Below are 27,400 nucleotides of genomic sequence, written 5' to 3' on the forward strand. Positions count from 1 at the left end.
TCACGTGACAATACCCCATTGGACAATTTAAATTTCAAACTGTTTTCCATGCAATTGACACTTAACAACAATGCAAGCATCAAACAACGTGTCTAAAATCAGTGTACAAATAATAAAGTTCAATCGGTAAGGACCTTACTATATGTGCACTTTAGTTTACACTTTGGCACGTGACATTGCCCTATTGGACAGTTTAAATTTGAAATAGTTTTCCCATTCAATTGACACTTGACAACAATGCAAGTGTTAAAAAACGTGTCAAAAATCAGTGTACAAATAGCAAAGTTCAATCGGTATGAACCATGCGGCATGTGCACTATGGTGTAAACTTTAACTTACACTTTGCTACGTGACACTACCCTACTGGACAGTTTAAATTTCAAATAGTTTTCCCATCCAATTGACACTTGACGACAATGCAAGTGTCAAACAACGTGTCAAAAATCAGTGTACAAATAGCAAAGTTCAGTCGGTATGAACCATGCAGCATGTGCACTATGGTGTACACTTTAGTTTACTCTTTGCCATGTGACATTACCCTGCTGGATAGCTTAAATTTCAAATAGTTTTCCCACCCAATTGACACTTGACAACAATGCAGCTGTCAAACAACATGTCAAAAATTAGTGTATAAATAGCAAAGTTCAATCGGTAAGAACATTGCTACATGTACAATATCGTGTACACAATAGTTTACACTTTACCACATGACATTACCCTGTTGAATAGTTTAAATTTCAAAAAAAATTTCCCATCCAATTAACACTTGACAACAATGCAAGTGTCAAACAACATGTCAAAAATCAGTTTACAAATAGCAAAGTTCAATCGGTAAGAACCTTGTGACATGTACACTATGGTTTACACTTCAATTTACACTTTGCGTCGTGACATTACCCTATTGGATAGTTTAAATTACGGACAGTTTTCCCATCCAATTGGCACTTAACAATAATGTAAGTGTCAAGCAACATGTCAAAAATCAGCGTAGAAATAGTGAAGTTCAAACGTTAAGGACCTGACTATATGTACACTTTAGTTTACACTTTCCTAGGTAACATTACCCTGCTGACTGTCTAAATTTCAAATAGATTTCCCATCTACTTGACCCTTGACAACAATGCAGGTGTCAAACAACAAGTCAAAAATCAGTGTACAAATAGCAAAGTTCAATCGGTAAGAACCTTGGTACATGTACACTATTGTGTACACAATTGTTTACACCTTGCCACATGACATTACCTTGTTGAATAGTTTAAATTTCAAACAAATTTTCCATCCTATTGACACTTGACAACAATGCGAGTGTCAAACAACATGTCAAAAATCAGTGTACAAATAGCAAAAGTCAATCGGTAAGAACATTGTTAAATGTACACTATGGTGTACACATTAGTTTACACTTTACCACGTGACATTACCCTGTTGAATAGTTCAAATTTCAAACAGTTTTTCCATCCAATTGACACTTGACAACAATGCAAGTGTCAAACAACATGTCAAAAATCGGTGTACAAATAGCAAAGTTCAATCGTAAGAACTTTGTGACATGTACACTATGGTTTACACTTTAGTTTACACTTTGCCACATGACATTACCCTATTGGATAGTTTAAATTACAAACAGTTTTCCCATCCAATTGGCACTTAACAATAATGCAAGTGTCAAACAACATGTCAAAAATCAGTGTAGAAATAGCAAAGTTCAATCGTTAAGGACCTTGCTACATGTACACTATGGTGTACACATTAGTTTACACTTTGCCACGTGACATTACCTTTTTGAATAGTTCAAATTTCGAACAGTTTTTCCATCCAATTGACACTTGACAACAATGCGAGTGTCAAACAACATGTCAAAAATCGGTGTACAAATAGCAAAGGTCAATCGGTAAGAACATTGTTATATGTACACTATGGTGTACACTTTAATTTGCACTTTACCACGCGACATTACCCTGTTGGACAGTTTAAATTTCAAATAGTTTTCCCATCCAATTGACACTTGACAACAACGCAAGTGTCGAATAACGTGTCAAAAATCACTGTACAATAGTAAAGTTCAATCGGTGAGAACCTTGCGACATGTACACTATGGTGTACACTTTAGTTTACACTTTGCCACGTGATATTACCCTGTTGGACAGTTTAAATTTCAGACTATTTTTTCATCCAATTGACACTTGACAACAATGCAAGTGTCAAACAACGTGTCAAAAATCAGCGTACAAATAGTAAAGTTGAATCGGTAAGAACCTTGCTATGTGTACATTATGGTGTACACATTAGTTTACACATTACCACATGACATTAACCTGTTGAATAATTTAAATTTCAAACAATTTTCCCATCCAATTGATAGTTGACAACAATGCAAGTGTCAAACAACATGTAAAAAATCGGTGTACAAATAGCAAAGGTCAATCGGTAACAACTTTGCTACATGTACACTGTGGGGTACACTTTAGTTTACACTTTGCCACATGACAATACCCCGTTGGACTGTTTAAATTTCAAACAATTTTTCCATCCAATTGACACTTAACAATAATACAAGTGTCAAACAACGTGTCAAAAATTAGTGCACAAATAGCAAAGTTCAATCGATCAAAACCTTGCTACATGTATATTATGGTGTGCACTTTAGTTTACACTTTACCACGTGACAATACCCTGTTGGACAGTTTAAATTTGAAAAAATTTTCCCATCCAATTGGCACTTAACAACAATGCAAGTGTCAAACAACGTGTCAAAAATCAGTGAAGAAATAACAAAGTTTAATCGGTATGGACCTTACTGTATGTATAGTTTAGTTTACACTTTGCCATGTGATATTTCCCTATTAGACAGTTTAGATTTCAAACACTTTTTCTATCCAATTGACACTTGACAACAATGCAAGTGTCAAACAACGTGTCAAAAATCAATGTACAAATAACAAAATTCAATCGGTAAGAACCTTGTTACATGTACACTATGGTATACACATTAGTTTACACTTTACCACGTGACATTACCATGTTGAATAGTTTAAATGTCAAACAGTTTTCCCAGCAAATTGACACTTGACAACAATGCAAGTGTCAAACAACATGTCAAAAATTGGTTTACAAACAGCAAATGTCAATCGGTAAGAATATTGCTACATGTACACTATGGTGTACACTTTAGTTTACACTTTACCACGTGACATTACCCTGTTGGACAATTTAAATTTCAAATAGTTTTCCCATCCAATTCATGCTTGACAACAATGCAAGTGTCAAACAACGTGTCAAAAATCAGGGTACAAATAGCAAAGTTCAATCGGTAGGAACCTTGCTACATGTATACTATAGTGTACACTTTAGTTTACACTTTGCCTCGTGACATTACCCTATTGGACGGTTTAAATTATAAATAGTTTTCCCATCCAATTGACACTAACAACAATGCAAGTGGCAATCAAAGTGTCAAAAATCAGTGTACAAATAGCAAAGTTCAATCGGTAAGAACATTGCTACATGTACACTATGGTGTACACTTTAGTTTACACATTGCCATGTGACAATACCCCGTTTGAGGATTTAAATTTCATATAGTTTTCCCATCCAATTGAAACTTGACAAAAGTGCAAGTGTCAGACAATGTGTCAAAAATTGGTGTAGAAATAGTAAAGTTCAATCGGTATGGACCTTACTATATGTGCAGTTTAGTTTACACTTTGCCAAGTGATATTACCCTGTTGGACAGTTTATATTACAAACAGCTTTCCAATCCAATTAACACTTGACAACAATGCAAGTGTCAAACAACGTGTCAAAAATCAGTGTACAAATAGCAAAGTTCAATCGGTAAGAACCTTGCTACATGTACACTATGGTGTACACATTAGTTTACACTTTACCACATGACATTACCCTGTTGAATCGTTTAAATTTCAAATAGTTTTACCATCCAATTGACACTTGACAATAATGCAAGTGTCAAACAACATGCAAAAAATTGGTGTACAAATAGCAAAGGTCAATCGGTAACAACTTTGCTGGATGTACACTATGGTGTACACTTTAGTTTGCACTTTACCATGTGACAATACCCCGTTGGATAGTTTAGATTTCAAACAATTTTCCCATCCAATTGACACTTAACAACAATGCAAGTGTCAAACAACGTGCCAAAAATCAATGCACAAATAGTAAAGTTCAATCGATCAGAACCTTGCTACATGTACACTATGGTGTACACCTTAGTTTACACTTTACCACGCCACAATACCCTGTTGGACAATTTAAATTTCAAACAGTTTTCCCATCCAATTGACACTTAACAACAATGCAAGTGTCAAACAATTTGTCAAAAATCAGTGTACAAATAGTAAAGTTCAATCGGTAAGGACCTTCCTATATGTGCACTTTAGTTTACACTTTGCCACGTGACATTATCATGTTGGACAGTTTAAATTTCAAATAGTTTTTCCATCCAATTGACACTTGGCAACAATGCAAGTGTCAAAAAACATGTCAAAAATAGTGTACAAATAGCAAAGTTCAATTGTTATGAACCATTCTGCATGTACACTATGGTGTACATTTTAGTTTACACTTTGCCACGTGGCACAACCTTGCTGGACAGTTTAAATTTCAAATAATTTTCCCATCCAATTGACACTTGACAACAATGTAGGTGTCAAAAATCATGTCAAAAATCAGTGTACAAATAGCAAAGTTCAATTAGTAGGAACCTTACTACATGCACACTATGGTGTACACATTAGTTTATACTTTACCACATGACGTTACCCTGTTGAATTGTTTAAATTTCAAATAGTTTTCCTATCAAATTGACACTTGACAACAATGCAAGTGTCAAACAACATGTCAAAAATTGGTTTACAAACAGCAAAGGTCAATCGGCAAGAATATTGCTACATGTAAACTATGGTGTACACTTTAGTTTACACTGTGCCACGTGACATTAACATGTTGGAAAATTTAAATTTCAAATAGTTTTCCCATCCAATTCATACTATACAACAATGCAAGTGTCAATAATCAGGGTACAAATAGCAAAGTTCAATCGATAAGGACCTTGCTACATGTACACTATGGTGTTCACCTTAGTTTACACTTTGCCTTATTACATTACCCTATTGGACAGTTTAAATTAAAAATAGTTTCCCATCCAATTGACACAAATAACAATGCAAGTGTCGATCAACATGTCAAAAATCAGTGTACAAATAGCAAAGTTCAGTTGGCGAGAACCTTGCTACATGTACACTATGGTGTACACTTTAGTTTACACTTTGCCACGTGACAATACCCCGTTGGACAATTTAAATTTCAAATAGTTTTCCTATCCAATTGACGCTTAACAACAATGCAAGTGTCAAACAACGTGTCAAAAATTAGTGTACAAACAGTACAGTTCAATTGGTATGGACCTTACTATATGTGCAGTTTAGTTTACACTTTGCCATGTGATATTACCCTGTTGAACAGTTTATATTTCAAATAGTTTTTCCATCCAATTGACACTTGATAACGATGAAAGTGTCAAACAACGTGTCAAAAATCACTGTACAAATAGCAAAGTTCAATCGGTAAGAACCTTGCTACATGTACACTATGGTGTACACATTAGTTTACACTTTACCACATGATATTACCCTGTTGAGTAGTTTAAATTTCAAACAGTTTTCCCATCCAATTAACACTTGACAACAATGCAAGTGTCAAACAACATTTAAAAAATTGGTGTACAAATAGCAATGGTCAATCGGTAACAACTTTGCTACATGTACACTGTGGTGTACACTTTAGTTTACACTTTACCACGTGACAATACCCCGTTGGATAGTTTATATTTCAAACAATTTTCCCATCCAATTGATACTTAACAACAATGCGAGTGTCAAACAACGTGTCAAAAATCAGTGTACAAATAGTGAAGTTCAATCGGTATGGACCTTATTATATGTGCAGTTTAGTTTACACTTTGCCACGTGATATTACCCTTTGGGACAGTTTAAATTTCAAACAATTTTCCCATCCAATGGACACTTGACAACAATGCAAGTGTCAAAGAACGTGTCAAAAATCAGTGTACAAATAGCGAAGTTCAATCGGTAAGAAGCTTGCTACATGCACACTATGGTGTACACATTAGTGTACACTTTACCACATGACATTACCCAGTTGAGTAGTTTAAATTTCAAATAGTTTTTCCATCCAATTGACACTTGACAACAATGCAAGTGTCAAACAACATGTAAAAAATCGGTGTACAAATAGCAAAGGTCAATTGTTGACAACTTTGCTACATGTACACTGTGGTGTACACTTTAGTTTACACTTTGCCACGTGATAATATCCCATTGGCCAGTTTAAATTTCAAATAGTTTTCCATCCAATTGACACTTAACAACAATGCAAGTATCAAACAACGTGTAAAAAATCAGTGCACAAATAGCAAATTTCAATCGGTTAGAACCTTGCTACATGTACACTATGGTGTACACTTTAGTTTACACTTTATCACGTAACAATACCCTGTTGGACAGTTTAAATTTCAAATAGTTTTCCTATCCAATTGTCACTTAACAACAATTCAAATGTCAAACAACGTGTCAAAAATTAGTGTACAAATCGTAAAGTTCAATCGGTAAGGACCTTACTATATGTGCACTTTAGTTTACACTTTGCCACGTAACATTAGCCTGTTGGACAGTTTAAATTTGAAACAATTTTTCCATCCAATTGACACTTGACAACAATGCAAGTATCAAGAAACATGTCAAAAATCAGTGTACAAATCGTAATGTTCAATCGGTATGAACCATACTGCATCTACACTATGGTGTACACTTTAGTTTTCACTTTTGCCAAGTGACACTACCCAGTTGGATAGTTTAAATCTCAAGTAGTTTTCCCATCTAGTTGACACTTGATAACAATGCAGGTGTCAAAAATCATGTCAAAAATCAGAGTACAAATAGCAAAGTTCAATTGGTAGGAACCTTACTACATGTACATAATGGTGTACACATTAATTTACACTTTGCCACGTGGCATTACCCTATTGAATAGTTTAAATTTCAAACAGTTTTCCCATCAAATTGACACTTGACAACAATGCGACTGTCAAACAACATGTCAAAAATTGGTTTACAAACAGTAAAGGTCAATCGGTAAGAATATTGCTACATGTACACTATGGTGTACACTTTCCCACGTGACATTACCCTGTTGGACAATTTAAATTTCAACTATTTTTTCCATCCAATTCATACTTGACAACAATGCAAATGTCAAACGTGTGAAAAATTAGGGTACAAATAGTAAAGTTCAATCGGCAAGGTCTTTGCTACATGTACAGTATGGTGTACAACTTAGTTTACACTTTTCCTCGTGACATTACCCTATTGGACAGTTTAAATTACAAACAATTTTTCCATCCATTTGACACTAACAACAATACAAGTGTCAATCAACGTGTCAAAAATCAGTGTACAAATAGCAAAGTTCAATCGGTAAGAACCTTGCTACATGTACACTATGGTGTACACTTTAGTTTACACTTTGCCACGTGACAATACCCTGTTCGACAGTTAAAATTTCAAATATTTTTCCTATCCAATTGACACTTGACAACAATATAAGTGTCAAACAACGTGTCAAAAATCAGTGTACAAATAGTAAAGTTCAATCGATAATAACCTTGCTATATGTACACTATGGTGTACACTTTAGTTTACACTTTGCCATGTGACAATACCCCATTGGACAGTTTAAATTTCAAAAAGTTTTCCCATCCAATTGATACTTAACAATAATGCAAGTGTCAAACAACGTGTCAAAAATCAGTGTACAAATAGCAAAGCTCAATCCGCAAGAACCTTGCTACATGTACACTATGGTGTACACTTTGCCACGTGACAATACCCCGTTAGACAGTTTAAATTTCAAACAGTTTTCCCATCTAATGGACACTTAACAACAATGCATGTGTCAAACAACGTGTCAAAATCAATGTACAAATTGCAAAGGTCAATCGGTAAGAACCTTGCTGCATGTACACTATAGTGTACACTTTAGTTTACACTTTGCCACGTGACATTATCTTGTTGAATAGTTTAAATTTTAAATAGTTTTTCCATCCAATTGACACTTGACAACTATGCAAGTGTCTAACAACATGTCAAAAATCGGTGTGCAAGTAGCAAAAGTCAACGATAAGAACCTTGCTACATGTACAATATGGTGTACACTTTAGTTTACACTTTGCCTCGTGACATTACCCTATTAGATAGTTTAAATTACGAACTGTTTTCTCATCAAATTATACTTAACAACAATTCAAGTGTCAAACAACGTGTCAAAAATCAGTGTACAAATAGCAATGTTCAATCAGTAAGAACCTTGCGACATGTACACTATTGTGTATACTTTGGTTTACATTTTGCCACGTGACATTACCCTATTGGATATTTTAAATTACAAATAATTTTCCCATCCAATTGACGCTTAACAATAATGCAAGTGTCAAACAACATGTCAAAAATCAGTGTACAAATAGTAAAGTTCATTCATTAAGGACCTTACTATATGTACACTTTAGTTTACATTTTGCCACGTGACATTACCCTATTGGACATTTTAAATTTCAAATAGTTTTCCCATCCAATTGACACTCGAAAACAATGTCAGTACCAAACAACGTGTCAAAGATTGGTGTACAAATAGCAAAGTTCAATCGATAATAACCTTCCTACATGTACACTACGGTGTACACTTTAGTTTACACTTTGGCACGTGACATTACCCTGTTGGACAGTTTAAATTTCAAACAATTTTCACATCCAATTGACACTTGACAACAATGTAAGTGTCAAACAGCATGTCAAAAATTAGTGTACAAATTGTAAAGTTCAGTCGGTAAGAACCTTGCTACATGTACACTATGGTGTACACATTAGTTTACACTTCGCCGGGTGACATTACCCTGTTGAATAGTTTAAAATTCAAACAGTTTTCCCTCTAATTGATACTTGACAACAATGCAAATGTCAAACAACATGTCAAAAATCGGTGTACAAATAGCAAAAGTCAATCAGAAAGAACATTGCTACATGTACACTGTGGTGTACATGGTTTCTAAAGTTACAGCTTTGAAATGTATAGCTTGATAACGAATGTACCAATGATATCAATTGAGTTTTTTTAACTCATGGGTTTAACCCCTTCTCTACAGATTGATATGATTCTACCTTGGGCCTGGATGATGGAAAAGATAGAGAGTGGTGCAACGAGCCCATGGAAAAACCCGGTGAACCGGTTATTTAGATTTATTTTTTTTAACGTTTTCAATATTATTTCTTTAAAGTATTTGAATAACGCTGAACGCGCGAACAAGTTGTGTTTTCCTCAAATAAATTACGTTCTATTTTTATTATTCAGTGTTTTATTTAAAGTATTCAAAAGGTTGTTGTTAAAATTATCATTGTAAAAATTAAGCTTCCGCTAAAACATATTCTCCTATGACTAAACCACCGGTTAGTTAAGTAAAGTAAGTAGCGTTCCGATCCACATAGTGGATTCCTCATCTGACGGGTCTATCTCCCCGAGAATAATTGATGGAGCGTGGGAGCTATTGAGAGAATGGCATCAATTTCAGCCATGTGGTCTATAGATCGAGTGGTTCAGAAGAGATCGTCGGGGATTTATGAAGTAGATACTTAGTCCACACTATCTGCAAAGATTAACTCTTTGTTCCATAAGGTTGAGAGCATTTCACAGACTGCCACTGCTAAACAAGTCAAGAAGCCGAGTTGTGAAGAATGTGGAGCAGACCACAATACTGTTAACTGTCCAATTCTCACACAAGGGGTCGAACATGCAGATTATGTGCAATGGGGTCAACACCAATAGAACAACCCACATTTGGAAACCTTCAATCAGGGCTGGAGAAAACAGCCAAACTTCTCGTGGAGCAATCAGAATCAAAACAGACCACAAGGTCAATATCAGCAACAAGGTAAAAAGCCACCATTGGAAGAGATGTTTGAGAAGTTCATGGTAATAACCAATCAGTATATGGAAGCCAACAATCAGTTTATACAAAAGACAGATGCAACTCTTCAAGACCAGAGTGCAGCAATCAAAAATTTGGAGACACAAATGGGACAGATGACAATCTCCATGACGGGTAGAGCACCAGGAAATCTGCCCAGCAACACTGAAATCAACCCTAAGGAGCACGTAAAGGCTATAACAACCAGAAGTGGAGTATAACTACCGGAGATACATGTCAAAAGATCAGTAGCTAGCAAGGAATCAGAACCAACCTCGGATGACGAAATTATGGAACAAACTAAACAAACAACAGGGAATGTGATTAAGGAGAATTCCAATACATCACGGGATGCCATTCCTATTAACCCTCATGAGCCTCCTATTTCGTTTCCGTAGAGATTGAAAAAGAACAAATTAGATCGGCCGTATAGTAAATTTCTTGAAGTCTTCAAGAAACTACACATCAACATCCCATTTGCTGAAGCACTTGTTCAGATGCCAAGTTATGCAAAATTCCTGAAGGATATCCTCTCCAACAAGTGAAAGATAGAAGAACACGAAATAGTGATGCTAATTGAGGAATGTAGTGCTAGAATCTAGAGAAAGTTGCCTCCAAAACTAAAGGATCTAGGGAGTTTTACTGTACCTTGCACTATTGGGAATTGTCATTTCGATAAAGCGTTGTGTGATTTAGGTGCAAGTATTAATTTAATGCCTCTCTCTATTTTCAGGAAACTCAGCTTGGGAGAAGCTAAAGCCACAACAGTTACATTATAGTTAGCAGATCGATCCCTTACACATCCAAGAGGGATCATTGAAGATGTATTGGTAAAAGTGGATAAGTTCATATTTCCAGCCGATTTTCTTATCTTGGATATGGACGAAGATAAGGATGTTCTAGTTATATTGGGGCGACCCTTCCTAGCTACGGGAAGAGCGATTGTTGATGTTTAGAAAGGGCAGCTTATATTGAGTCTTGGCGAAGAGCAAATCTCGTTCAATGTGTTCAAGGCAATGAAATTCCCGACTGAGTCAGATAGCTGTTTCCAGATCGATATAATTGACAGAATAATTCAAGACACATTTCGGCTACATCATCCTTCCGATGCTTACAAGGCGTGCATTGCACATTCTCAATCCACTCATACTGATTCGAGTGAGATTGAAACATGTGGACGATTTTCGGAAACTAATCCGTCATAAATGCGCAAATGTTACTTCGAAGAGCTGGGAACTAGGACTACACAGTCAGTGCCATATATTCAGCAACCTCCCAAATTGGAACTCAAGCAACTGCCACCACACCTGAGATATGCTTACCTAGGGGAATCTTCTACACTTCTGGTTATTATTTCAAGTACTGTCAGTGAGGTGGAGGAAGAAAAACTACTTTGGGTGCTAAGGGAGAATAAAACAGCCATTGGATGGTCGATTGTAGATATCAAGGGGATCAGCCCGTCGCTATGCATGAACAAAATACTCATGGAGGAAAAATTCAAACCAAGCATTGATGGTCAGCGGAGATTGAATCCACACATGAAGGAAGTAGTTAGAGCTGAGGTATTGAAGTTGCTCGATGCAGGCATCATCTATCCAATATTAGATAGTGCTTGGATCAGTGTTGTACAAGTTGTTCCCAGGAAAGGGGGTATTACAGTGATAGAAAATGAGAAAAATGAGTTGATTCCTACACGGACTGTGACTGGATGGAGAGTTTGCATTGATTACTGCAAACTAAACGTTGCTACTCTAAAGGATCTCTTCCCACTACTGTTCATTGATCAGATGCTGGAGAGACTACCAGGGCATTCGCATTACTATTTTCTGGATGGATATTCCGGGGGTAATCAGATTTCAGTAGCACATGAAGATCAGGAGAAGACAACTTTCACTTGCTCCTAAGGTACCTTTGCATACCATAGGATGCTGTTTGGTTTATGCAATGCTCCTACAACTTTTCAGCGCTGCATGATGGCTATCTTCTCAGATATGATTGAGAAATTCATCGAGGTATTCATCGACGATTTCTCAGTGTTCAGGTCTTCATTTGATGGGTGCTTGGAGCATTTGAGTCTTGTGCTACAGCGGTATACGGAGACTAACTTGGTATTGAATTGGGAGAAATGCCACTTTATGGTACAGGAAGGCATCGTGCTAGGACATAAAATCTCAGCAAAGGGTATTGAAGTGGACAGAACAAAGATTCAGGTGATCGAGAAATTACCACCACCTACATCCGTGAAAGGTGTTCGTAGTTTTCTCGGGCATGTCGATTTCTACAGAACGTTTATCAAGGATTTCTCAAAGATTACTAAATCGTTGTGCTGTCTGTTGATGAAGGAATCCACATTTTAGTTCACAGATGAGTGTCTGCTCGCTTTTAACACCTTGAAGAAGAAGTTGATTTCAGCTCCCGTGATCATCACACCAAATTGGAATCTGTCATTTTAATTAATGTGCGATGCCAGTGATTATACTGTTGGGGCTATCTTGGGACAACGAAGAAATAAGATATTTCACGTGATGTACTATGCAAGTAAGACCTTGAATGACGCTCAACACAATTATGCCACTATAGAAAAAGAGCTCCTTGCCGTAGTCTACACCTTTGACAAATTTAGGTCATATCTCGTGGGATCAAAGGTCATCGTTTACATAGATCACGCAGCTATCAAGTACTTAATGGAAAAAGAAGGTTGCAAAGCCCCATCTCATTCGTTGGACACTGTTGCTTCAAGAATTTGACTTGGAAATCAGGGATAAGAAAGGCAGTGAAAATGTAGTGGCAGATCACTTATCTTGACTCGAGGCCATAGAACAGATAGAAATAGTGGAAATCAACGAAGTCTTCCCAGATGAACATATTTTTAGTATGGGGGAGGCACCCTAGTATGTGGACATAGTTAACTACTTAGCCAGGTCTATCATGCCGCCTGATTACTCCAGTCACCAGAAGAAGAAATTTTTCTCTGAATTGAAATATTATTTTTGGGATGATCCCATTCTATATAGGTGGCGGGCTGATCAAATTGTTCGTCGCTGCGTACCTGAGGAAGAAGTGCCTTTGATATTAAAACATTGTCATTCATCTACATATGCAGGGCATCTTGGTGCTTCAAAAATAGCAGCGAAGGTCCTTCAATCAGGTTTTTATTGGCCTACACTATTTAAAGATGCTTTTGAATTCATGAAAAGGTGTGACCGATGTTAATGCACCGGTAATATATCCAGGAGACATGAAATGCCTTTGAATAGTATCCTGGAGGTAGAACTATTCGATGTTTGGGGGATCGACTTCATGGGGCCATTTTCCCCATCCTTCTCTAATCAGTACATATTAGTGGCTGTGGATTACGTATCAAAGTGGGTAGAGGCCGTTGCACTGTCTACCAATGATGGGAAGGTAGTGATTGAGTTTCTAAAAAAAATATTTTTACCCACTTTGGAACACCGAGGGCTATAATCAATGACGGGGGCAAATATTTCTACAATCGTCAGTTTGAACAATTGTTGGCTAAATATGGCGTTAAACATCGTGTAGCCACTGCATATCATCCCCAAACTAGCGGACAGGTCAAAGTGTACAATAGACAATTGAAGCGAATACTCGAAGTTACAGTAAGCTCGTCACGAAAGATTGGTCTAAGAAATTGGACGACGCCTTGTGGGCCTATAGGACTGCATTCAAGACCCCTATATGAATGTCACCATATCAATTGGTTTTCGGGAAAGCATGCCATTTACCTCTTGAGATAGAACATCATGCTTACTGGGCAATGAAAAAATTGAATTTGGATTTGAAGGCTGCGAGTGAAAAACGTCTCCTACAACTTAATGAGCTGGATGAGCTCAGAATGGAAGCCTACGAGAATTCAAGAATCTACAAAGAGCGCACCAAGAAATGGCATCACCTGCACATTCAGAGGTGTGAATTTACGATGGGGCAGAAAGTGCTACTCTACAACTCTAGGCTTAAGCTGTCTCTAGGAAAACTACTATCGAGGTGGTCTGGTCTGTATACTGTAACACAGGTTTTTCCACATGGGGCAGTTGAGGTCACTCACGACAGCAAGGGGACATTCAATGTCAATGGATAGCGCCTAAAGCACTATTGGGGTGGCGATTTTTCAAAGGAAAAGTCTAACATTCATCTTAGACCACCAGAATGAAGCAACACGGTAAAGTTGAGCTATCGACTATAATCTAGCGCTGGGTGGGAGGTAACCCACTGTATCCTTTTATTAGCTTACTTTTCACAATATTTTTAGAATTATTTAATTTTTGCATTTGCATTTTTCTAGGTCATCGGTCGTACATGCATGATAATTGGATTGAATTCTCATCCCCTTAATGCCCTAGGCATTGCACACATGGTCGCTGAGTTTGAAATGGATTTGGGTGATTGGGAGTAGAGTTCACGCATTTCTACATAAAAGAATGTTTTTATTTTCAAAAAAAAAACAAAAAACAAAAAAAAATTAAGAGGGGAAAATTTTACGAGGGACATATCCTATGCATAGCAGTAAAAAAAAAAAAAAAAAACAAAAAAAAATTAAGAGGGGAAAATTTTACGAGGGACATATCCTATGCATAGCAGTAAAAAAAAAAAAAAAAAAGCTTACGCAATCGCATAGACTGTTAGTCTATGCTATCGCATAGCCCCTTACTGAACAAAAAAGGGAGTTTTTTATATCTATTATGGGACCGCATAGTTTTGAACTCTACGGCTGCATAGTACTCTCTCGGTCATGGTTTTAAACCATGACCGAGCCATTATCCCCCATTCCCCCTAATTTCATCACACACCATACTCAGCACTCTCCCACACACATCAACACGCTGAATTTCACTCGACTCCCTACCCCATTTACTCCATAAATCAACATTCCACGCATCCCGTGCGAAGTCTAGGTATGTTCCTCTTTCCTTCTTCTATGCATTTGTCTTCTCTAATTTGGTTTGTTATGAGAATAAGCTATTTAAGCGTGATTGTGGAGGATGGGCAATGCTTTTCATTGGTTTTGTGTATGTTACACTTGGCTTGTGTTGTGGATTGGTGGAACATTATCAATTTGGTATTGTGTAGTTTTTTTCAATCTGGCATGCTACGTGTTCGATGAATTGCCTACGTGACAATTGTAGTACATTTTGCACAATTCTACATTAGACATTTTGAGTATACGCATTCCCATATATGTGATGCCAAATGCCATCAAAATTGAGCTCGAAACACTCACCTACCAACCCCACACATTTAGGCTTAAGTGTTAGGTTCACGTCACCTCATCGCACCCACTTCGTCCCTTGCGTTAATTACCCGTACGACGTCCAATGAGCTTGAAAATTGAATATGTGTTACTCCACACTACATACTTTCATATGCCTAGAGGTTGCTCAGAAAACCTTCAAGTTTTCTCGATGATGACCAGGGGCAAATTGCACACCTAATCATCGGGTTACTTGATTCATTTTGGTTGTTTAAACCTCCATTGTGTGTAACTTGTTATTTCGCTTTCCTTAGATGTTCTTGAGCATATTTTCTTGACATTTGCATGTTACCACATTCACAACCACCTGAGAGACCATGTATCACATCACTTCCATCTTGCAACGCATAAGTACATGGCTAGGTAATGGCATGTCACGGCACCCTACGTCCCCTACTTTCTACCATTAATTGGCATACCAAATGAAGTCCATTTGCTTTGAAATTTGAATATGTGGTAGATCTCATTGAATACTCTCATATGCCCGGTGCTTGCTAGGGGAAATTTTAATATTTTTTGACGATGTCCAGGGCCGAACATGCGTACTTGGTCATGGATCCAAATTTTTTCAAATGTGCTTGTAGAGTTGCTGGCATACAAGTTCAGCCAGGAAAGGCACCGGAGAACCCGAGTCCATTTATCAAATGCCTCACACTCGAGGCCCAGGACCATGCTAAGATTAAACATCAACAGAAATTGGAAAACAAGTTTCGGCGATAGCAACAGGCTGTAGAGGGGCTAGCAGCTGAGGATTTTGACATGCCATAGGCTCCACCACCATTGGCTGATGTGGACACCTAGTTATTGTGATAGATGTCTGCTACTATAACTGGATACAGCCGAGACATGCAGCACGAAACTTTCGCGTCCACTACCAGCATTGAATCCCTTGCAGGACATGGATAGATGAGTACCTTTGATGGGCGTTTTGACATGTACGTTGGCCGGATGGATGGTATACAGTGGAGGGTGAATGAGCCTTGGGACCATCTAGGAAGTTTGGAGACGAGGGTTCAGGCCATGCAGATGGAGCAAACCTAGCAGTCTGCTATGTTGAGAGAGATCTTATCCCGCCTTCCCTCCCCTCTTGGCGATGATGATGCCGTGCCCAGCTTTCCATCCTAGCCACCGTTGTGATCAAGGGAGTACTATTTTCCCATTTTGATTTTTCGTTTTCATTTTGTCCTTCAAATTATGTCTTTAATCTTTTGTTAATCTTACATTACGGACAATGTATTAACTAAGTTTGGGGGGAGGGGGTTTGACATAATTTTATGTCTCTATCTGTGTTCATCATTATCTATTTTCCACTACTCTCCATTACTGCATAATGTGTGCATGATATGTGTTAAAAAAAATGAGAATATGAAAAAAAAATTGCATTTTATTTAGTTACTTTACATTTCCTTCATGCATGCTTGTGTGGACTTGATAACCTTGTTAGCTATGATGATATTATTGGACTAGTTTACTGCAAAAACTTTGGATCTGGTGCTAATTAGACTATCTGATACTTGTTGATGTAACACTTAACTTTATCTATGCACGCTATTCATGCTTGACATATTAGGAAAATGACTGGATTTTGGGCATAACATAGGAAACGAATGATAACCCCCAATTGAATTAGTCCATGAACTACCTTAAGACAGTTTGGTGATAGTTGAGCTATTATAGGAAAGCATTGAGATGAGCGGGGGTTCTGTGCATGAAATTTATTGTGTGGATTGCCTAGACTAGTCGGATGAAGAGTAGGTGAAAATCTTAAATTGGGGGTTGGTTTTGGAAACTAAATATCTAAAAAAATAACAAAGGGCAAAATTTTGATATGTGAGAATAAAACACTTCTTTTCATGCCTTTATGACCCGAGCAAGTAAGCCTGTAAGGATATTTCAAAATCTGGTGCCCTAAAGCCAACTAGTTTCGGAGTCACTGGCTCAAAGCTTGATACATGGGTCATATAGAAAGCAAGTAGTAAAGAAGATTATAAAAAGTCATCTTATCGAGCCTTTATAACTCGAGTAAATAAGCCTGTAAGGGTTTAAAACCTAGTGCCCTAAAGCCAAAGGGTCTGGGAATCACTGGCCTAAAGCTCGTTACATGGGTTACATAGAAAGCAAATGAGAAGATGACAATCAATTAGAAATTAAAGAAAGGTGAGAAAAACAAAGGAGAGACAAAACATGACGAAAAACCCTTAGATATTTGGTTGAAGAGACTGTACCTTTGAGGCGAGACAAGTAATCAAGTTTGATCTTGAGTGTCAAAGCAATCAATTCTAGGAGAGCCTTCACTTTTTGAAATGTAGACTTGTGATAGTGATGCTAAATCCGAACTAAGAGAAGGTGAGAACTACAGGTATATAAATTCCTAATCTTAAAACACAACCCTGGGATAATTGAGTGAAAAGAATAAGTTTAGGGATTGTGTATCTCTCGAGAGAGTAAGGCTATATTTGACCACTTGAGGTCGGGACTCAAATTCATTATAAATCTGATATGTTGGCATGAATTCACACACGAACGTCAATTTGCATTAAACAGGTAAAGGTTGATGTCATGTTTGCACAGATAAATTTTTAAATACTCAGTCCAGTCCTGAGCCACAACAGGGTATTAAGCCATGTTTATTCAGAATTAGTCACTGCCTTGTTTGAGGACAAACAATAGTTCAAGTTTGGGGGATTTGATAAGTGTGTTTTTGCACACTTATTTAGGTCAGAAACATGACTTAATAACGATCAAAATGAGTGAATTGTGACTTAATCTCATATATTTGTGAATTGTAGGAAACAACGATGAACATGGTGAAATTCAGGAGAAAAGACGCGAAAAAGGACTAAAGTGACGCAAAGTGAAAGTTCGGGGACCAAAAGTACAAATATCCAAAAGTTGATCCGATGAACAAATCGAGAAATGGATTAGGTCAACTACCAATTGACGATATCGTGGGGTGATGAAATGAAAAGAATGAAGAGAAGAAACTAAGAGGTGAAGGATGCAAGTGGGAAGACCAGAACACATTTCTACCATAGTTGATAGTACTATGCGACCGCATAGTACTATCCTCTATGCGGTCCCATAGTACCATACCAAAACCAAAGAAGCTTCAAAAGTTTATTCTATGCGACCGCATAGAGTTGCTCTATGAGGTCGCATAGAGCAAATATCGAGGAAAAAATTAGTTTCCTTTTTCTTCCGAAACTCTTATGGAAACAACATTTTTAGGGCCCTATAAATACAAAAACTCGACCAGAATGTAGGGAATGCCATTTTTACATATTTTTGGGAGATTTTGAAGGAGAAATGAAGGAGAGAACAAGAGAACAACATCGAGCCAAGTGAAGATCGGATTGAAGATTGATTCCGGACATCTCTTCAAATATTTTTATGTTTTGTTCTTCTTAGCATGTTAGGCTAGATTTATCACTACTAGGAGATTGATGAACCTTGTAATACTACGTTTAATTGTTGTTTTGGATTTTTAACGTATTTGAACACTAGTTCCAGAATTGATTGATTTATTTCATTTTTATTTTCTTATAATTATTGTGCACCTAATTATATGATTGTTGTGACCTATTTTATGCATTCAAAAGAAAGAAAATAGGTTCGACATAGTATAAATCATCATAGGGTCCAATAGAGGATAGAAATATACCTCTATGCCTTGTGTGACTCATTAGATATTCGTGAATTTATATTGCATGTCGGTATATTAGTATTCATCATAGAAGTATAGTCGAATCATATATTGGGATAGGTTTGGCATTGCTCGAGAGAGATTGCTAAATTAAAATAGGAATATCGATTCATCTTTTGTGGAATTGTGTGTCAAATTTGCATAACTGACAATTGAACGGATATTACTTGGGGATTCGTGATCCTAGTGTGTTAGAACATCCATTAATTCTATAAAATTCTAGTTAAATTGCATCCAAGTTTTTTTGCACTTAGTATAATTCTTCATCCATAATTGCATCAACGATTACATTTTGTTAGTTAAAGTACAAAATTGTAATTTGGTTGTCGTGTTTCGGTTAAGGTCATATTAGATTAATTCGAGCTAATTCAATTCTCATGGGATCGATACTTGGACTCATAGTCCATTTTACTACTTGTTAACAAACCGTACACTTGCGGTGGATTTAAAATCGGAATAAACAATTTCGTAAACAAGTTTTTGGCGCCATTGCCGAGGATTGAAATTTGGTTTTAATTTTATCTTTTGTGACACTAATTCGAACTTATCTAGAATAAATAGTTAGCTTACTAGATTAGTTTGTTATTACTTCAATTTAATTTTGTGTTGATTTTGCAATCTCAGGGATTGTATGCAAGGAGCACCTGATCATGATTTGGTTCCCATAGATCTAGAGATCGAACGCACATTCCATCATAGGCAAAGAGAAGCAAGAGTGGCACAACAAATGGCTAACGAGCAAAATTAATCGGTAATTCCACTCAACGAAGGCATGGCAGTTGAAGATGATGGGAATACAGTACTCAGGGACTTCATGGGTCCATTGGTGGTCCAAAGTCAATCTAGCATTGTATATCCTCCATTCGGGCAATCGAATTTCTAGCTGAAAACAAATGTGATTCAACTATTTTAGAATGGGCATCAATACCATGGGATAGCTAGTGAAAATCCGCATACACACCTATCCCGATTTCTGGATATGTGCCAACACTTCAGGTATTAGGGTATCTCGAACGATGCTATAAGACTGCAGTTGTTTCCACACACCTTATGGGATAAAGCACTTGAATGGCTGGATTCACTTCCCGTCGTAAGTATCACCACTTGGAACGAGCTAGCCCACAAATTCTACACCAAGTTCTTCTCATCAGTAAAGGTAGCCAAAATGCGGCATGATATCTCTATTTTCAACCAAGGTGAGTCTGAATCATTTGAAGAGGCATGGAATCGTTTCAAGAATATGTTGAGGAAGTGCCCGCAACATGGCTTTGACAAGAAGACACAGATTCGATTTTTCTACACTTCACTGCTTCCATCCTTCAAGAGCATGGTGGATTCCTCATTTGACGGGTCTATCTCCACGAGAATAATTGATGGAGCATGGGAGCTATTTGAGAGAATGGCAACAACTTTAGCCATGTGGTCTACAGATCGAGTGGTTCAGAAGAGATCGCCGGGGGTTTATGAAGTAGATACTTATTCCGCACTATCTGCAAAGATTGACTCTTTGTTCTATAAGGTTGAGAGCATTTCATAGACCGCCACTGCTAAACAAGTTAAGAAGCCAAGTTGTGAAGAATGTGGAGCAGACCACAATACTGTTATTTGTCTAATTCTCGCACAAGGGGTCGAACATGCGATTATGTGCAATGGGATCAATGCCAACAAAACAACCCACATTCGAAAACCTTCAATCAGGGCTGGAGAAAACGACCAAACTTCTCGTGGAATAATTAGAATCAAAACAGACCACAAGGTCAATATCAGCAGTAGGATAAAAAGCCACCATTGGAAGAGATGTTTGAAAGTTCATGGTAACAACCAATCAGTATATGGAAGCCAATAATCAGTTTATGCGAAAGACAGATGCAACTCTTCAAGACCAGAGTGCAGTAATAAAAAATTTGGAGACACAAATGGGATAGATGGAAATCTCCATGACGGGTAGAGCACCAGAAAATCTACCCAGCAACACTGAAATCAACCCTAAGGAGCACGCAAAGGCTATAACAACCAGAAGTGGAGTACAACTACCGGAGATACATGTCAAAAGATCGGTAGCTAGCAAGGAATCAGCACCAACTTCGGATGACGAAATTGTGGAACAAACTAAACAAACAACAGGGAATGTGGTCAAGGAGAATTCCAATACATCACGGGATGCCATTCCTATCAACCCTCATGAGCCTCCTAGTACATTTTCGTAGAGATTGAAAAAGTACAAATTGGATCAGCCGTATAGTAAATTTCTTGAAGTCTTCAAGAAACTACACATCAACATCCCATTTGCTGAAGCACTTGTTCAGATGCCAAGTTATGCAAAATTCCTAAAGGATATCCTCTCCAACAAGGGAAAGACAGAAGAACACGAAACAGTGATGCTAATTGAGGAATGCAGTGCCAGAATCCAGAGAAAGTTGCCTCCAAAACTAAAGGATCTAGGGAGTTTTATTGTACCTTGCACTATTGGGAATTGTCATTTTGATAAAGCGTTGTGTAATTTAGGTACAAGTATTAATTTAATGCCTCTCTCTATTTTCAGGAAACTCGGCTTGGGAGAAGCTAAAGCCACAACGGTTACATTACAGTTAGCAGATCGATCCCTTACACATCCAAGAGGGATCATTGAAGACGTATTGGTAAAAGTGGAGAAGTTCATATTTCCAGTCGATTTTCTTATCTTGGATATGGACGAAGATAAGGATGTTCCACTTATATTGGGGCGACCCTTCCTAGCTACTGGAAGAGCGATTGTTGATGTTCAGAAAGGGCAGCTTATATTGAGGCTTGGCGAAGAGCAAAACTCGTTCAACGTGTTCAAGGCAATGAAATTCCTGACTGAGTCAGAGAGCTCTTTCCAGATCAATGTAATTGATAGAATAATTCAAGATACATTTCGGCTACATCATCCTTCCTATGCTTACGAGGCGTGCATTGTACATGCTCAATCCATTCACACTGATTCGAGTGAGATTGAAACATTTGCATGATTTTTGGAAACTAATCCGCCATACATGCGCAGACGTTACTTCAAAGAGCTGGGAACTAGGACTACACAGGCAATGCCATCTATTCAGCAACCTCCCAAATTGGAACTCAAGCAACTGCCACCACACCTGAGATATGCTAACCTGGGGAAATCTTCTACACTTTCGGTTATTATTTCAAGTACTGTCAAAGAGGTGGAGGAAGAGAAACTACTTCAGGTGCTAAGGGAGAATAAAATAGCCATTGGATGGTCGATTACAGATATCAAGGGGATCAGCCCGTCGCTATGCATGCACAAAATATTCATGGAGGAAAAATTCAAACCAAGCATTGATGGTCAGCAGAGATTGAATCCACACATGAAGGAAGGGGTTAGGGCTGAGGTATTGAAGTTGCTTGACGTAGGTATCATCTATCCAATATCAGATAGTGCTTGGATCAGTGCAGTACAAGTTATTCCCAAGAAAGGGGGTATCACAGTGATAGAAAATGAGAAAAATGAGTTGATTCCTACATGGACTGTGGTTGGATGGAGAGTTTGCAATGATTATCGCAAACTAAATGCTGCTACTCGAAAAGATCACTTCCCACTACCGTTCATTGATCAAATAATGGAGAGACTAGCAGGGCATTCGCTTTACTATTTTCTGGATGGATATTCCGAGTGTAATCAGATTCCAGTAGCACTTGATGATCAGGAGAAGACAACTTTCACTTGCCCCTACGGTACCTTTACATACCATAGGATGCCGTTTGGTCCAAAAACTTGCTACAACTTTAAGGTTGCAAACCCAAGTGCAGGTCGTCGCAAGTAGTAAATCTCGGAAGTCCGAGGTCGAACCACAGGGAATTGAAAGGAAATGAACTAGTCTATGAGTAGTGAACGGTTGGTGAAAATACGATTGAGACGAACACTAGAGCGTCGGGGATTCACTTCGGATAAATGAGTAGAAATTGCCCTTGATCTTTAATTTAACTCATATGAAAATCAACTAAGGAGTCATCTCATATGGAAGATAAAACACTAATCACAAATATATTAAAAGATAGATCTTGATAATTGTTTGAGAGAATATGTCAAAATAAGTTGTTGGAATGTAGAGATTATCTAAGCATTTATTGTGCCAAAATTGTCAACAATAAATCAAAGTCTTTAACAAACCAAAACCATTTGTAGAACATATACTTCAACCAAGTAAGAAGATGAACATTGAAGGACAAAATGAAAGATCAAAGACAATACTAAACATTCATCAAAGTTTCACCCTTAGCTCTAGCTAAATGTTTAGAAATACATAGTGAAATGTTACAAAGAAAATGAAGGAAACTAGAAGATGGTGGAGAGAATTTATTCTTCAAAATCGTGGCCGAGGTCCCATTTTATAGGCAAAGGAACATCCAAAATTCAAGTAGGCAATGCAACTTGTTTCGGTCCAGCTTCAAGACAGCTGGAACATGCAACTTGATGCCAATTTTCAGATACATTGTGCAGCGAATTTTGACTTATTATCAACAGATAAATTATTTCCACTTGAGTTAGCTTTCCATTGGTTGAAATATCAAGTTCATTGGATCTATATAACTCCAGATATGACCAAAAAAATAAGTGCTGCTTCACAGGTAAAGCTGTATCCGGCAGGTAACAAGCTGGACTTTGTACAGTAATTTTGGCTGTATTGTGATACGAATTTGACTTCTTCCAAAACATAAAAGTTGTAGAAACGTGCCTTATCTTTCCAAACCAACTTGAATCACCTTGATCCAATGTCTGTAACTCAAGTTATAATTATTTTACCGACAGCTGCTTCTTGCTTGAGGCAGTCACTATTTTTGACTTTTCAACATTATTTTCCTCCACTTGCTCCACTTGTAATAAATTGGAAATACATGTGAAATACATCAAATAGATACTCTTTCAAATGTATAATACTCATGCCGCCATGTATGTAAATACGTATTTCAATTAATTGCATTTTTAACCATATATTTATGGAAATTGAATTTACGGCATGAGAATTGGAATTAGAGACTAACATTAGCATTTTTAAACAAAGTGAATGTAAAATGCTTTGTAAATTATATATCTTGAAGCAATTTTAGATGCTAATCAGTTTATGCAACACTCCTGCAACATTTCAGCTCTGCATGATGGCTATCTTCTCAGATATGATTGAGAAATTCATCGAGGTATTCATGGACGATTTCTCAGTGTTCTGGTCTTCATTTGATGAGTGCTTGGAGCATTTCAGTCTCGTGCTACAGTGGTGTACGGAGACTAACTTGGTATTGAATTGGGAGAAATGACACTTTATGGTACAGGAAGGCATCGTGCTAGGACAAAGAATCTCAGCAAAGGGTATTGAAGTCGACAGAGCAAAGATTTAGGTGATCGAGAAATTACCACCACCTACATCCGTGAAAGGTGTTCGTAGTTTCCTCGGGCATGCTGGTTTCTACAGAAAGTTCATCAAGGATTTCTCAAAGATTACTAAACCGTTGTGCTGTCTGTTGATGAAGGAATCCACATTTGAGTTCACGAATGAGTGTCTGCTTGCTTTTAACACCTTGAAGGAGAAGTTGATTTCAGCACTCGTGATCATCACACCAGATTGGAATCTGCCATTTGAATTAATGTTCAATGCCAGTGATTATGCTATTGGGGCTGTCTTAGGGCAACGAAGAAATAAGATATTTCACGTGATTTTATGCAAGTAAGACCTTGAACGACGCTCAACTTAACTATGCTACTACAAAAAAGAGCTCCTTGCCGTAGTCTACACCTTTGACAAATTTCGGTCATATCTCGTGGGATCAAAGGTCATCATTTACACAGATCACGCTGCTCTCAAGTACTTAATGGAAAAGAAGGATGCAAAGCCCCGTCTCATTCGTTGGATACTGTTGCTTCAAGAGTTTGACTTGGAAATCAGGGATAAGAAAGGTAGTGAAAACGTAGTGGCAGGCCACTTATCTCGACTCGAGGCCACAGAACAGACAGAAACAGTGGAAATTAACGAAGTCTTCCCAGATGAACAGATTTTTGGTATGGGGGAGGCACCCTGTATGCGGACATAGTTAACTACTTAGCCAGGTCTATCATGCCGCCTGATTACTCTAGTCACCAGAAGAAATTTTTTTGCTCTGAATTGAAATATTATTTTTGGGAGGATCCCATTCTATACAGGCGGGAGGCTGATCAAATTTTTCATCGCTACGTACCTGAGGAAGAAGTGCCTTTGATATTAGAACATTGTCATTCATCTACATATGCAGGGCATTTTGGTGCTTCAAAAATAGCAGCGAAGATCCTTCAATCAGGTTTTTATTGGCCTACACTATTTAAAGGTACTTTTGAATTCGTGAAAAGGTATGATCGATGTCAATGCACCGGTAATATATCTAGGAGACATGAAATGCCTTTGAATAATATCTTGGAGGTGGAACTATTCGACGTCTGGGGGATCGACTTCATGGGTCCATTTCCCCCATCCTTCTCTAATCAGTACATATTAGTGGCTGTGGATTATGTATCGAAGTGGGTAGAGGCCATTGCACTGCCTACCAATGATGGGAAGGTGGTGATTGAGTTCCTAAAAAAAAATATTTTTACCCGCTTTAGAACACTGAGGGCTATAATCAGTGCCGGGGGCAAACATTTCTGCAATCGTCAGTTTGAGCAATTGTTGGCTAAATATGGCGTTAAACATCGTGTAGCCACCGTATATCATCCTCAAACCAGTGAACAAGTCGAAGTGTCCAATAGACAATTGAAGCGAATACTCGAAGTCACAGTAAGCTTGTCACGAAAGGATTGGTCTAAGAAATTGGACAACGCCTTGTGAGCCTACAGGACTGCATTCAAGACCCCTATAGGAATGTCACCATATCGATTGGTTTTCGGGAAAGCATGCCATTTACCTCTTGAGATAGAACATCATGCTTACTGGGCAATGAAAAAATTGAATTTGGATTCGAAAGCTGCAGGTGAAAAATGTCTCCTACAACTTAATGAGCTGGATGAGCTCAGAATGGAAGCCTACATGAATTCAAGAATCTACAAAGAGCGCACCAAGAAATAGCATCACATGCACATTCAGAGGCGTGAATTTACGGTAGGGCAGAAAGTACTATTCTACAACTTTAGGCTTAAGCTGTTTTCAAGAAAACTGCGATTGAGGTGGTCTGGTCTGTATACTATTACACAGGTTTTTCCACATGGGGCAATTGAGATCACTCACGACAGCAAGGGGACATTCAATGTCAATGGACAGTGCCTGAAGCAACACGGTAAAGTCGAGCTATCGACTATAATCTAGCGTTGGGTGGGAGGTGACCCACTGTATCCTTTTATTAGCTTACTTTTCACATTATTTTTAGAATTATTTCATTTTTGCATTTGTATTTTTCTAGGTCATTGGTCGTGCATGCATTATAATTGGATTGAATTCTCATCCCCTTAATGCCCTGGGCATTGCACACATGGTCGGTGAGTTTGAAATGAATTTGGATGATTGGGAGTAGAGTTCACGCATTTCTACATAAAAGAATGTTTTTATTTTCAAAAAAAAAAGAAAAAACAAAAAAAATTTAAGAGGGGAAAATTTTACGAGGGACATATCCTTATGCATTGCAGTAAAAAAAAAAAAAGTCTATGCGACCGCATAGCCCCTTATCGAACAAAAAAGGGGGTTTTTTATATCTACTATGTGACTGCATAGTTTTGAACTATGCGGTTGCGTAGTACTCTCTCGGTCATGGTTTTAAACCATGATAGAGCCATTATCCCCCATTCCTCCCTAATTTCATCACACACCATACTCAGCACTCTCCCAAACACATCAACACCCCGAATTTCACTCGACTCCCCATCCCATTTACTCCATAAATCAACATTCCATGCATCCCGGGTGAAGTCTAGGTATGTTCTTCTTCCATCTTGCAAACGCATAAGCACATGGCTAGGTCACGGTACCCTCCGTCCCCTACTTTCCACCATTAATTGGCATACCAAACGAAGTCTATTTACTTTGAAATTTGAATATGTGGGAAAATTTCGATATTTTTCGACTATGTCTGGGGCCTAACATGCGCCCTTGGTCATGGATCCAATTTTTTTCAAATGTGCTTGTAGAGCTGCCGGCCTACAAGTGCAGCCAGGGAAGGCATCGGAGAAACCAAGTCCATTTATCAAATGCCTCACACTCGAGGCCCAAGACCGTGCTAGGATTAAACATCCACAAAAATTGGAAAACGAGTGCCGGCGATAGCAACAGGCTGCAGAGGGGCTAGCAGCTGATGATTTTGATAGGCCATAGGCTCCACCACCATCGACTGACGTGGACACCCAGTTATTACGATAGATGTTTGCTACTATGACTGGACACAG

The 27,400-nt window shown here is 38.0% G+C and overlaps 1 protein-coding gene across 1 annotated transcript; it reads left to right on the forward strand.

The window, feature by feature from the left end:
* Window positions 1-22,040: 22,040 nt before the first annotated feature.
* Window positions 22,041-26,535, forward strand: LOC111389438. Its single transcript, XM_023014358.1, has 8 exons — window positions 22,041-22,302; window positions 22,420-22,740; window positions 23,603-23,653; window positions 24,224-24,297; window positions 24,400-24,725; window positions 24,945-25,075; window positions 25,288-25,805; window positions 26,425-26,535. The coding sequence occupies exons 1-8, from the start codon at window positions 22,041-22,043 to the stop codon at window positions 26,533-26,535; spliced, it is 1,794 nt and encodes a 597-aa protein (XP_022870126.1).
* Window positions 26,536-27,400: the final 865 nt, after the last annotated feature.

Source organism: Olea europaea, unplaced genomic scaffold, assembly GCF_002742605.1.
Source record: "Olea europaea var. sylvestris unplaced genomic scaffold, O_europaea_v1 scaffold59, whole genome shotgun sequence".
Lineage (NCBI taxonomy): Eukaryota > Viridiplantae > Streptophyta > Magnoliopsida > Lamiales > Oleaceae > Olea > Olea europaea.

Bases quoted from the DNA above. Each gene is read 5' to 3' on its own strand.
- LOC111389438 (XM_023014358.1), top strand. From the start codon at position 22,041: ATGCGCAGACGTTACTTCAAAGAGCTGGGAACTAGGACTACACAGGCA. The intron at 22,303-22,419 runs GCATGCACAAAA...TGCTTGACGTAG, and splicing joins GGGGATCAGCCCGTCGCTAT to GTATCATCTATCCAATATCA. The intron at 25,806-26,424 runs GTAAGCTTGTCA...GTATTTTTCTAG, and splicing joins AGCGAATACTCGAAGTCACA to GTCATTGGTCGTGCATGCAT.